General features: G+C 49.5%; 1 protein-coding gene across 1 annotated transcript in view; it reads right to left on the reverse strand.

Moving 5' to 3' along the window:
• The window catches only part of Creb3l1 (cAMP responsive element binding protein 3 like 1), a 43,603-nt gene that overhangs the window by 7,832 nt on the left and 22,943 nt on the right, over positions 1 to 12,828 (reverse strand). Inside the window, exons 3-8 of the mRNA XM_041637598.1 lie at positions 6,383 to 6,564; positions 5,026 to 5,104; positions 2,363 to 2,520; positions 1,675 to 1,824; positions 1,464 to 1,522; positions 1,243 to 1,311 (exon numbers count right to left, since the gene is read on the reverse strand). Coding sequence (XP_041493532.1) covers positions 1,243 to 1,311; positions 1,464 to 1,522; positions 1,675 to 1,824; positions 2,363 to 2,520; positions 5,026 to 5,104; positions 6,383 to 6,564 — 697 coding nt within the window. The remainder of the gene's footprint in view (positions 1 to 1,242; positions 1,312 to 1,463; positions 1,523 to 1,674; positions 1,825 to 2,362; positions 2,521 to 5,025; positions 5,105 to 6,382; positions 6,565 to 12,828) is intronic.

Below are 12,828 nucleotides of genomic sequence, written 5' to 3' on the forward strand. Positions count from 1 at the left end.
CACACGCACACACGTGTGCGCGTAAGTTATGTAGATTCTGACCCAGCAATCTTAGAAAAATCCTGAAATTTCTGAGCTCTTACAAGCTCTCAGGCCATAATGGGGAACTGGCTTTAAGTAGAAGGGTCTAGGCCAGCACACTAAACAGCCATGGGGACTACTTGCAGGTACACTAAACACTGCAGGAGAGAGAGGCTCCATGGTGGAGCCATGGGCTGCTTTCCCAAGGGACCTGGGCTCAGTTCCCGCATCAACATGGCAGCTCATAACCATCTGGAACTCTAGTTCTAGGAGATCCAATACCCTTTTCTGACCGCCATGGACACTTGCACGCATGTGCTGCTCAGACATCGCAAAACACTCATCACATGAAACAAACAACAGTAGTGCAGATTGCAGTCAGGCACAGTGACACACTTGGTACCTAGTACTTAGCAGGTAGAGGCAGAGGAATCAGGAGTTCAAGGTTGTCCTCAGCTGCTTAGCAAATCTGAAGCCAGTCTACACTATATGAGACTTGATCTCAAAACAAGACAAGATCTACACAGATTGCTGGTCTCTCCTGCTGCAGTGAGTGATTCAGCAAACATAACTCTGTGCCTGAGAATAAGCATTTCTTTGTTTTTGTTTGTTTCTTTGAGACAGGGTCTCTCTATGTAACCCTGGCTGTCCAGGAGCTCCCTGTATAGACCAGGCTGGCCTTGAACTCACAGAGATCTTCCTGCCTCTGCCTCTCTAGTACAGGGATTAAACGCCTGCACCACCATGCCCTGAAAGAGAAAATAAGCATTTCGTTTTTTTTTTTTTAATTTTAAAAAATTCTTTTGTTTTTTAGAGACAGAGTTTCTCAGTAGCTATGAAGCCAGTCCCGGAACTTTCTCTGTAGATCTTGAACTCACAGAGATCCACCTGCCTCTGCCTCCTGAGTGCTGGGATTAAAGGTGTGTGCCACCACCACCTGGTGAGAATAAGAATTTCTAACAAGTTGAGGGACAGTGCTGACCCTGACCCTGCGGGGCGGGGGGAGGTGCTCACCTGAGAGCTTCTGTCATTGATGGGCATCTTACCAGCTTGTCAAGGTCTAGTGTCACGTGCAGTCAAGGACAGCTGGGAAACAGGGACTGACAAGATGACAGAGCTCCCAGTTGCTGGGGTACATTTTGGGGTACCATTCTGACCTAGTTATTCCAGAGCCAGCCACCACCTTTAGTGAGGTAGGTGGGACACAGTGGTACCACTCACCTGTTGGCATTCTCCAGGGTTTCCACCTTCTTCCACAGCTCATTGTTCTCTGATGTGTATGTCTCCACCCTGGAAGGGTCAAGCAGGCATGGGCTGGAAGCACCCCCACAGGCTCACCTGCCCCACAGCCCCTGCCCCCCACCATCCCACTGCCTGCAGCTGGGCTCTGGCTGAGGCTGGCGCACCCAGCGGGCGGATGTCCCGGCCCACAGAAGACTTACTTCTTTTCTAGACATTCCACGTACTCCTTCTTCTTGCGGCGGCTCTCCTGGGCAGAGATCTAAAGGAGGAAGTCCCAAAGCAAGGGTTACCATAGCCCTGTGTTCACTTCCTAGGTGGTCCCCAATTTCAGAACTGACATCACCAAGGGACAGAGCCCTCTTCAGTGGAAAGTTCCCCATAGTCTTAGGGTAGGGATGGTTCCAGTCTTACTTTGTTCTTAATTTTCCTGCGTACCCTCTTCAAGGCCTTCTCCTCAGCCTTGGTGAGGGGGAGTTTGGTGGGGATGGGGTAACCCTCGGCGATCAAGGTCCGCTTCTCCTCTTCTGTCAAGAGCAGTGGCCCTGATGTCCCCTGTAGTTTCTGAAGAAAACAGATAATCTCAGGTTCAAATTTTTGTACACAGCACTCTGAACCTCAGTTTTCTCCTTGGAAAAGGGGAAGCATCTGAGTTAAGTCCAGTAACATGCATCAAATGTCAGATGGCTTTGGGGGGGCTCCTTCGCCTGTCCTACCCAAGAATCCACAGTCCCAAAGCTCATTATCCAAGGGACCCCTAAACAGCACCTCCCTCAGGTCACTCCCTCCCTAGTTCCATGTTGCCCCCAAACACTGTTCCTTGGAGATAGCATGGGTGACTGCCAGGCTCATAAATGTGAGGTTCTCAGCTCCATCACAGCGAGGCTTCTAGGCCTCCCTGGACATGGTCTCGCTGCCTCTAATTTCCATGCATCTTGAGGCAGAACTGAGAAATCCCCCCTCTTCCTTGCCAGATGGGCACTTCCCTGAAACTGACGGGAGAGGTACCAGATGTGGGGTGTCCAGACCCCTTATTGATCAGGCACCGGGTAAACTTACCCATTGCCTCGCCTCCAGGACCAGCCCATCCCTAGTTGCTTACGTGAGGGGCAGTGAGGAGAGGAGAAGTGGAAATGGCTGTGGAGGAGCGGGCCATGGGCCGGACAGGGCTGGAAGGGGGCAGAGAGCGGGGACTCTGGGAGCCGTCACTGTCACTGCCGTGGCTGCTTGGGGGTGTTGGAGGCATCTGCACGAGGTCCTCTGCAAAAAGCAGAGGGCTAGGTTAGTATGGCTGCACCCCATGTCTTCCCTGACATCATAAGTTCAGCTGAACATGTGCCATGCCAGCCCTGTCCCTGAAGAAAATGTGCCTGCCAATAGGTCCTTAACCTCCGCTGGAACATCAGAAGCCCCTTGACAGTCCCTGGAAGACATCTGGCACCCCAAAAGATGACTGCTGAGTACTGCCTATCTTTGACAGTGCAGTGGAAGCCCCCTGTAACTTTGATGAGGAGCCCCTGGGCTATATGCTCCCCTACCTGTGGCTTTTGCAGGATTTGGGTTCTTTAGAGCCCCAGCTCTATAGTTCAGAGGGGACTAGGCTCTCCAACCAGATCCAGGGTGGTGCAGGCTGACCAGTGTCCTCCCATTTTCTTTTTCCAACTCTAAAATGCTGATCCAATTTCAAGGAGAGGGATTACAGCCAAGGGTGAGGAGTGAGTTTCTCCTCCACACTGTTCCCTTCCTGGGCAGAGCAGCAGGAAGGCCAACAGTCAGCAGGTGTCAGAAAGAGATGTCTCAGAGGCTCTGCAGCTAGCAGAGATGCCGGGAAAGAAAGCTCTGGGATGGCAAAGAACCCCGGGAAGCTCTAGGAGTGGAAACCTGGGCTATGTGACCATGCATGCAGGGTCTGGCATTGGTTGGCCCCACAGCAGGCCTCCCTCTTTCCTTTGACACATACTTGTCTCTTACAGATCACATTCCCAAAAGAATGATGGGCTTGGAACCCACAGACCTGAGATCAACTCCTGACTGTGTGTCTCCAATCATGTGATCTTAGTGAGATTCCTCCTCTATTGAGTAAGATTGAAATGACTCTGCTCCAAGTCACAAGGATGCAGTGAGCTTGTAAGTGAGGGGACTGCTTTAGGAACTCTACAGTGCGAGGTGTTTTAGCCCAAACCTCCACACCTTGTCAGGCTTCCCTTCAACACCTGTGGTACCTTATTCACATTTCCAGCTCAGGGCTAGACATACGTACAGTAGATGTTGACTCAACGTTTACAAATTGATAAGGTGGGGTTGTAACAGTTGTGCTACCCTTTCTCATTCCAGTAACTCTCAGAAGCTGACTGTGCCCCCTTGACCTAGTGTACAGGCTCCCTGTGGATTTGCTATCTGCATGCCCATATCGCAACGTTAGGGTACAGAATTGTCTTCTTGTTTTACTTTGGCAATACCTGAGAAAATTAAGATGGTACCTAGTAAACCTTGGTTGGATGCTGGATAGATGGATGGTGTTTGGGTAGATGGTTAGATGGTTAAATGGATAAATTGATGGATGTTTGGTGGATGTGTTGATGGATAGATGGGCATATGGATGGTTTGTTAGTTGGATGGATGGACAAGTGTGGAGATGGATGAATGAATGGATGGGTGGGTGGTAGAGTGATAGATGGATTCACAGATGAATGAATAGACAGATGTGTGGATGGATGGACAGATGTTTGGGTGGATGGATGGATGGATGGATGGGTGGATGGGTGGATGGGTGAATGGATGGATGGATGAATGGATGAATAGATGGGTGGATGGACAGATGGATGGATGGATGAATGGGTGGGTTGATGGGTAGATGGATGGATGGATTGATGAATGGGTGGGTTGTTGAGTGGATGGATGCATGGGTGGGTGGATGGGTGGATGGATGGGTGGATGGATGAATGGGTGGGTGGTTGAGTGGATGGATGAATGGGTGGGTTGATGGGTAGATGGATGGGTGGATTGATGAATGGGTGGGTGGTTGAGTGAATGGATGGATGGGTGGGTGGTTGAGTGGATGGATGGATGGGTGGGTGGTTGAGTGGATGGATGAATGGGTGGGTAGATGGGTGGATGGATGGATGAATGGATGAATAGATGGGTGGATGGACAGATGGATGGATGGATGAATAGGTGGGTTGATGGGTAGATGGATGGGTGGATGGATGAATGGGTGGGTTGATGGGTAGATGGATGGGTGGATGGATGAATGGGTGGGTGGTTGAGTGGATGGATGGATGGGTGGATGGGTGGATGGATGAATGGGTGGGTTGATGGGTAGATGGATGGGTGGATGGATGAATGGGTGGGTGATTGAGTGGATGGATGAATGGGTGGGTGGATGGGTGGACGGATGGACGAATGGGTGGAAGAAGACTGATGACTAGAAGGTGGCCTTTAGTTAGTGAACGGATGGAAGGAGGATCAGCAAATGAAGTAATGTTGGTGGAATTGTGACAGCTGAAGATTGGGTAAAGAAGGAATGGAAAAAATAAGGGAACAAGACAGATAAAGAGCAAGAGGTTGGAAAGGTGAGAACATTTGGGGGAGAAGTGGGAGTTTTGAGGGAGATTGGAAAGGTGAGAACATTTGGGGAGAAGAGGGAGTTTTGAGGGAGATTGGGAGGGTAAGAACTTTTGGGGAGAAGTGGGAGTTTTGAGGGGCAGGGGTACTCTAGATGCTGTCTGTCTGTAAGCAGAAAGAGTCTTTCTTGTGCATGCTTACCTGGCATCACCTTGAGAAACTGGCTCACTTCTGGGGCTTCTGCTTTGACTACTGGCAGCTGAGTCATTTCTCCTGGGGCCTGAGAAAGAGACAGGTTCAGTTCCATCACCTGCCCCTGGGACAATCCTCACTATGCTATTCACCTCCCTCAGGTTGAAGATCTACCCTGCATAGTTGGAAGAATGGCTGGCCTCAAGAGTCCTAGGCTCAGCCCGGAGAGAACAGAGAGGCAGGTTCTCATGTTTGGAAAAGCCTCTCTACACCTATGAGAGAGAGTGGTGGTTACATAGTGAAGGTCAGAACGGAATCTCAGGAAGCAGGGTTCCTGTGGCCTGGGGCTATGCCACCTTCCGGGTAGATACTGACCGGCCCTTCATCAACTATGAAAGCCATGTAGGTCTTGGTATGTGGTTGCCATGAGGACGAGAGGTCATGTTAGTTTCACGGTAGTCATTCAGGAGGGATTACTTGGTCAAGGCTCAGAGAAAGCCAAAACGTGCCTTGGATCCTGGGATAGAAATGAGCGTCTGGTCCATACACAGACGCTCGCAGCAGTGAGAGCTCTTGAGGGGCTTCACATAAGGCACGATGAAACCAGATGAACATTCTTAACAAGTATGCATTCCTATTTGTTTACATCCCAAAGGACTGTGTAGTTTTATACGTGTGAACTTCACCAACATGTACATAAGTGGTGATCTCGGTGAGGAGGGTGTGACTCCTGGGATTGGCTCTCCTCACTGAGTCTGCTGGCAGCAGAGATCACAACACTGCGTAGGGACAGAGTGCTGAACACAGGACAATGAGGAGGAATCAGGGAGAGTGCAGGGTATCGAGGAGCCTGGACATTCCCTGGTCTACACCCAGCTCAATGGCAGTGCCACAGAGAGGGGACATGAGGGGACCATGTAGAGTGGCAGAGGCACTTTTGTGGTTCAGATGGTTCTTTACAGACCGACTCTGTGCCCTCCACTGCTTACAGAGGGAACCTAACAGGAAAAGAAGCTTTAATATTTCTGACTTGGTGATTTGGGGCTGAACTCCTGGGAACTTCTATTTCCTTCTCTGCTGTGGTCCCTTCCTCCTTCTGATTTTGGCTGACCAGTTCTGGTCACTAAGGATCTAGCTGGCTGTCAATAAGTACCCCCCTTTCAGATGTCCTTGACTGGTGCCCTGAAAGCTTTCTCTGCTTGTGCTCCCTGGAGGATGGTGAAGGGGTGGTCAGTGTGGGAGGCAGAAAACCCTCAGCCCCCAAGGTTCCCAGTTCATGGAGCCCTGCTGGGGGTAGTCCAAGACATCGGGTGTCACTCCCCTCTGTCTCCCTCCCTCGGCCCCTGTCAATAGTGTCTAGGCTCACCTGGTGAGGGATGGGCAGTCTGGAGATGGGACTGAGGCCCAGCAGTGGTGGGGTGGCCATGGCAGCAGCAGCCATGGCGGAGGAGGCAGCCAGAGGGTCAACGGGTAGCTCCGGGCTCTGCTCCTGTTTCACCATAATGGAGCACAGTTTGTGTCCCAGTGCCCACGCTCCACACTCTACATCTGCAGGGGAAGGTGAGGTGGGAAGGGACTCAGCTTCAGGGGCTCCCGGAGCAGAGAGCGCTGACGGACTTCTGCCTACTGCTGAGTGCCCTGGACTGAGGGTGATATTAGAGTGCCCGTCAGGGTACACTGATATCACTGGGCAGGAAAGCTGGCACACTCTGCTGAAGCTGATGTGTGGGAACATCTTGCATCTGCACACTCACAGAACGGGCTTGACCACAGCGCCCAGACCTCCCCTGATCTGCTGTGCGACCTTAGGCAAGCTGCTTATCCTCTCTGAGTCTGTTTTCTCATCTTTAAAATGAGGAAAGTGACTGGAGAGATGGCTCAGAGGTTAAGAGCATTGCCTGCTCTTCCAAAGGTCCTGAGTTCAATTCCCAGCAACCACATGGTGGCTCACAACCATCTGTAATGAGGTCTGGTGCCCTCTTCTGGCCAGTAGGCATGCACACAGACAGAATATTGTATACAAAATAAACAAACAAACAAATAAATAAATATTTACCAATAAATAAATAAATAAGCCGGGCGGTGGTGGCGCACGCCTTTAATCCCAGCACTCGGGAGGCAGAGGCAGGCGGATCTCTGTGAGTTCGAGGCCAGCCTGGTCTACAAGAGCTAGTTCCAGGACAGGCACCAAAAACTACAGAGAAACCCTGTCTCGAAAATCCAAAATAAATAAATAAATAAATAAATAAATAAATAAATAAATAAAAAATAAAATAAAATGAGGAAAGTGCCGAGGAGATGGCTTGGTCTGCATATACACCTGCACGCCAGAAGAGGGCGCCAGATCTCATCATAGGTGGTTGTGAGCCACCATGTGGTTTCTGGGAATCAAACTCAGAACCTCTCTGGGAGAGCAGTCAGTGCTCTTTTTGTTGTTGTTGTTGTTGTTGTTTTGAGATAGGGTTTTCTGGCTGTCCTGGAACTCTCTTTGTAGACCAAGCTGGCTTCAAACTCACAGAGATCCACCTGCCTCTGCCTCCTGAGTCCTAGGATTAAAGGTGTGCGCCACCACCACACCCAGTGCAGCCAGTGCTCTTAACCACTGACCCATCTTTCCAGCTCAATCCTCGGATTATTAATTTAAAAGGAATAACACTGGCTCTTTTGACTGCTTCCCAGCCACCATGATGTGAACCACTCCCTCCCACCTTCCCTGCCAAGATTGAAGGTTGATTAAGAGGAGCTCCTGTTCTGATGAATAAGACCCAGAGATTTCTATAAAGGCGATAACATCCATGTGCACCCTCTGATGATCTGTTTCACACATTGTGGCCTCCTTAAAAGATGCTCAGCTGCTTGTCACTTTTAGATTTAGATGTGAAAGGAAAACAAACAGACTGACTGTACCTCTGGGTGCAGGGGGATGACAGGGTAGGGAGGTATATGGGGGTAACAGGATGGGGCAGGGAGATATATGGGGGGACAAGATGGGGCAGGGAGGTATATAGGGGTGACAAGATGGGGCAGGGAGATATATGGGGAGACAAGATGAGGCAGGGAGGTATATAGGGGTGACAGGGCAGGGAGATATATGGGGGTGACAGGGCAGGGAGCTATATGGGGGTGACAGGGTAGGGAGGTATATGGGGGTGACAGGATGGGGCAGGGAGGTATATGGGGGGACAGGGCAGGGAGGTATATGGGGGGACAGGGCAGGGAGGTATATGGGGGGACAGGGCAGGGAGGTATATGGGGGGACAGGGCAGGGAGGTATATGGGGGGACAGGATGGGGCAGGGAGGTATATGGGGGGACAGGATGGGGCAGGGAGGTGGACATGGAGGTGATAAGATGGGGCTGCTGTTGAACTAAATGGTCCAGGAGAGAGAAGATGAAACCTGGACAAAGGCAGGCAGCATAAACAGAGAGGAAAGACTTGGAAGGAAGAGTTGCCTTTTGCTTGTCTTTTTATGTTTTATTTTACATACATTGGTGTTTTCCCTGCATGTATGTATGTCTGTATGAGGGTGTCTGATCCCTGGAACTCGAGTTACAGGCAGTTGTGATCCGTCATGACCTGTCATGTGGGTACTGGGAATTGAATCTGGGTCTTCTGGAAGAGTAGCCAGTGCTCTTAACCAATAAGCCACCTTTGCAGCCCCTTTTGTTTTGTTTGTTTGTGACAAGGTCTCAAGTAGTCCAGGCTGGCTCTGAACTTGCTGTGTAGCGGAGGATGACTTTCATGACCTTGATCCTCTTGCCTCCACCTCCCAAGCAGGTGTGTGCCGCTGTGCCCAGTTTAAGCTGGTGCTGGAGGTGGAACCCAAGGCTTTCTCCATAAGGGGCCACCACACATGACGTTAGAAACCAAGTTTGAAGGGTGAGTCCACAGGACTCAGCGATGGGGACTGGTGGAGGCAAGAGAATGCTTAGCCTTTCCCAGGGTAGAGTTCGTCTCCTAACACGCAGTCACAGAGGGGGTCTTTGCAGAACTGGCAGGCCTCCGCTTTCTCCTGGTGGGCAGTGGGTGTCTCCCACTCCCAGGGAATACTGCAGCAGACGCAGGAGCAATGCAGGACCAGGTCAGCTTGCACAGGGTGGGATGGAGGGGACTCTGAGGCACACTGTGGGTGTGGAGAGGTCAGAGGCTGCCTGGCACCGCCTCAGACGGCAGGTTCCTCCCTGCTGGGAGCCTGAGAACCCAACCCTGGGCCACAGGCAGCCATAGAGTCCAGAACACCAACAGCCTTTCCAAATTACAGGGCCAAGCTGTGGGCATCCGGGAAGCTGTCCCCACAAAGGGCCACAGGCAAATTGCTTTAAAAATAGACCTGGGTGGCTGAGGAGGTGCTGAGCCAGCCGGCAGGGTGGATGGAGACACTGTCATGGGATGAGAGAGGTTCGCAGCATATCCTGGCTCTGCCCAGGCTGGAGTCTGAGACCTCACAGAGATCCAGGAACTTGGCAGCTGCTGAGGTGTGGTGAAAAACTGGGAGCTCAGCAGTCACAAGCCAGGGGACCTCTTGAAACTCCAGAAGGTGTTCCTGCCTTCTTGGCAGGAAGGACAAAGACCTGTGGCTCTTGGAGAGACTCTGCAGCACAATACAGACTAGGACCCCAACGCTCATGAGCATTTAATAGCTGGGACAATTAAGAACTCATACCCAAGGCCATTGTCCTCTGGAAGGGAAGATGAAAAAATTCCATTCATTGTTCTAGATGCTCGTAGAATTAATAGGACTTTAATGTGCCCCAAAACTGAGGTGGCTAGTTGGTATATATCCTAAGCTGGGCCTGGAGCTGGGAACTTTATGAATATATTTCTTTTTAATTCCTGTCCAGAATTCTCAGGTATATGTTATTTTCATCTTTATAAAAAGACTTTCACTGGGCTGGAAAGATGGCTCAGTGGTTAAGAAGACAGGTTATCCCCAGAGGTCCTGAGTTCAATTCCCAGCAACCACATGGTGGCTTACAACCATCTGTAATGAGATCTGGTGTCCCCTTCTGCAGACAGAACACTGTATAACATAATAAATAAAAAAAAAATTTAGAAAAAAACTTTCAGGGCTGGAGAGATGGCTCAGGGGTTAAAAGCACTGGCTGCTCTTCCAGAGGTCCTGAGTTCGATCCCCAGCAACTGGTTACATGGTGGCTCACAGCCATCTATAGTGGAATCTGATGTGGGATTCCTCTCTGTAGACTGCGAATATGTTTTATTGCCATTGGTTAATGAAGAAGCTGTTTTCAGCCAATGGCTTAACAGAGTAAAGCTAGGTGGAAAATCCAAACAGAAATGTAGAGAAAAAGAAGGCAGAGTCAGAGAGATGCTATGTAGCTTCTGAAGGAGACAGATGCCTGGAAACCTTACCGGTAAACCACGAGCCTCGAGGTAAAATATAAAATAATGGAAATGGGTTGATCTAGTTAGCAATACGCTTAAGTGATTGGCCAAGCAGTGTTGTGATTAGTTTGTGTGTGATTATTTCATGTCTGGGTGGCCGGGAACGGGTGGCCTCCACCTACACTCTTCTGACATAAAGGCGTACATGCAGATAGAACACTCATACACATAAAATAAAAAAAAAACCTTTAAAAACAATGAAAAAAAAGATTTTCCTCCTAGATTTAAAAATACTTTATAAATTATGTCTATGTGCATATCTGTGTGTGAGTGAGTACTGGTGTCCTCAAGGTTGGAGTACCGGAGTTACAGGCAGTTGTGTGTAGCTCAGCCAGGTGCTGGAACTGAACTCAGGTCCTCTGCAAGAGCAGGATGTGCTCTTGACTGGATCCATCTACCTAGCCCCTTTTCCATCTTATAATCGAGGAAACAGAAGTCCAGAAAGGTCAAAGACTTTAATCAAGATCGCATATAAGCTAACGAAGATACCAGGACACAATGGAATCCTATTAAGTTCTCGACCCCGCAGCCTTTGCTGCCCCCAAGGCTGGAAGACCGAGTAGAAGCAGGGCACTCGCTCCGGCACACTCTGTGGTTCCTATCTGCTAGTGTGAACTAGACAGTTCTGCTGCCAAGTGTGGTAGAAATGAAACAGGGGACCCGCAGGCACCGTGGAGACACTGAGATGCTGAGGCTTTTAGAGGTCAAGAAACAGATCTGGGGGCTGGAGAGATGACTCAGTGGTTAAGAGCACTGGCTGCTCTTTCAGAGAACACGGGTTCAATTTCCAGCACCCACATGGCAGCTCACAACTGTCTGTAACTCTAGTTCCGGGGAATTTATTATCCTGTTTTGCATGTATGTGATTGACATACATACATGTAAACAAAACAACCATGGATAGAAAATAAAAATAAATTAATTTTAAAACAGACAAGTTTATGATCACTCAGCCAAAAATGATGGGACCAGGACTACCTGTCTTCGAGGAAATGACGAAACAGGCAGTGTTTTGAGGTGGGGCACTTGTGGTTCCCTTGGAGCAGCAATTCGGAGGCAGAAGGTTGTTTGCTCTGAAGATAGGAGTTGGAAGAGTGGGTTTCTACACTGAGCCCCATGTTGGGAGCAAACATCAGAACAGGCTCCTTGGTGGTGTTTTGAGGATGTCAGTATAAAGAGATGGGAGGCTCCAGACTCTCTGTAATCTGTCCATATTTAGGATGATGACTTTTGCAGTTATGGTTGTTATTTTGAGGTTATATGTTGTAATCCAAGGCTAATCTGAAACGTGCTAGGTCCTGGCCTCAGACTCACGGTTCTCCTTGCCTTGGCTTCTCAAGTGCTGGGATCATAGGTATGAGCCATCAGGCCCAGCTTCATCTATTACTTAACTATCCCTGCTTTTTGCCTGAATTAGTGGTTCTCAGCACCCCTTGGTATGCTGGGTCCTATCTACGGGGTTTCAGACTCAGTGGGGCTGAGTGGATGTAGAATTTTCTTCGTTTAGAACGGAGCCTAGTGTGGTCTACAGTGTGGGAAGTCATAGACCATGGCTGCTCTGAACTCCAGCCTTTTTCCTTTAGTAAATTTTTGAGATAGGATCTACTAAGTTATGCAGATAGAGTTTGAACTTTCTGTCCTCCTGTTTCAGTCTCCTGCGTAACAGAATTTCATTTAAAAATATTTATTTCTGCTTGAGTGCTCTGCCTGCATGTTTGTTTGACAGAGGTGGCATTGGATCTGATGACATGGTGAACCACCATGTGGGTGTTGGGAATTGAACTCAGGACCTCTGGAAAAGCAGCCAGTGCTCTTAACCAGGAGGAGTGGCTTAAACAGCTCTTGTTTGTTGTTTGTAGTTTGTGTGTCTGGAGACAAGGCCTCACCATGTAGCCTAGACTGGCCTCAGACTTCCCTGAGTGCTGGGTTACCAACACACACACTATGCTGGGCTGGCTTCAGTTCAGATTATTATTATTATTATTATTACTATTACTATGGCTTATTTATTTATTTTTTAAAGTCAGGGTTTCTCTATGTAGCTCTAGCTTCCTAGAACTCACTATGTAGCCCAGGTTGGCCTCGAATTCACAGAGATCTGACACGTGAATGTCAAGCAAATGGGAGGACATGCAAGTACATGTTCATGTGTGTGGATGTGAATGAGAGGGCATGCAGGTGCGTGTTCATGTGTGCGTGTTCATGTGTGTGGATGTGAATGGGAGGGCATGCAGGTGCGTGTTCATGTGTGCGTGTTCATGTGTGTGTGTTTATGTGTATGGTTGCGAATGGGAGGGCACGCAGGTGCGTGTTCATGTGTGCGTGTTCACGTGTGCGTGTTTATGTGTATGGACGTGAATGGGAGGGCACGCAGGTGTGTGTTCATATGTGTGTGTTCATGTGTGTGGA

Source organism: Microtus oregoni, unplaced genomic scaffold (assembly GCF_018167655.1).
Source record: "Microtus oregoni isolate MIOR12 unplaced genomic scaffold, Mior012 000053F_ref0000044, whole genome shotgun sequence".
Lineage (NCBI taxonomy): Eukaryota > Metazoa > Chordata > Mammalia > Rodentia > Cricetidae > Microtus > Microtus oregoni.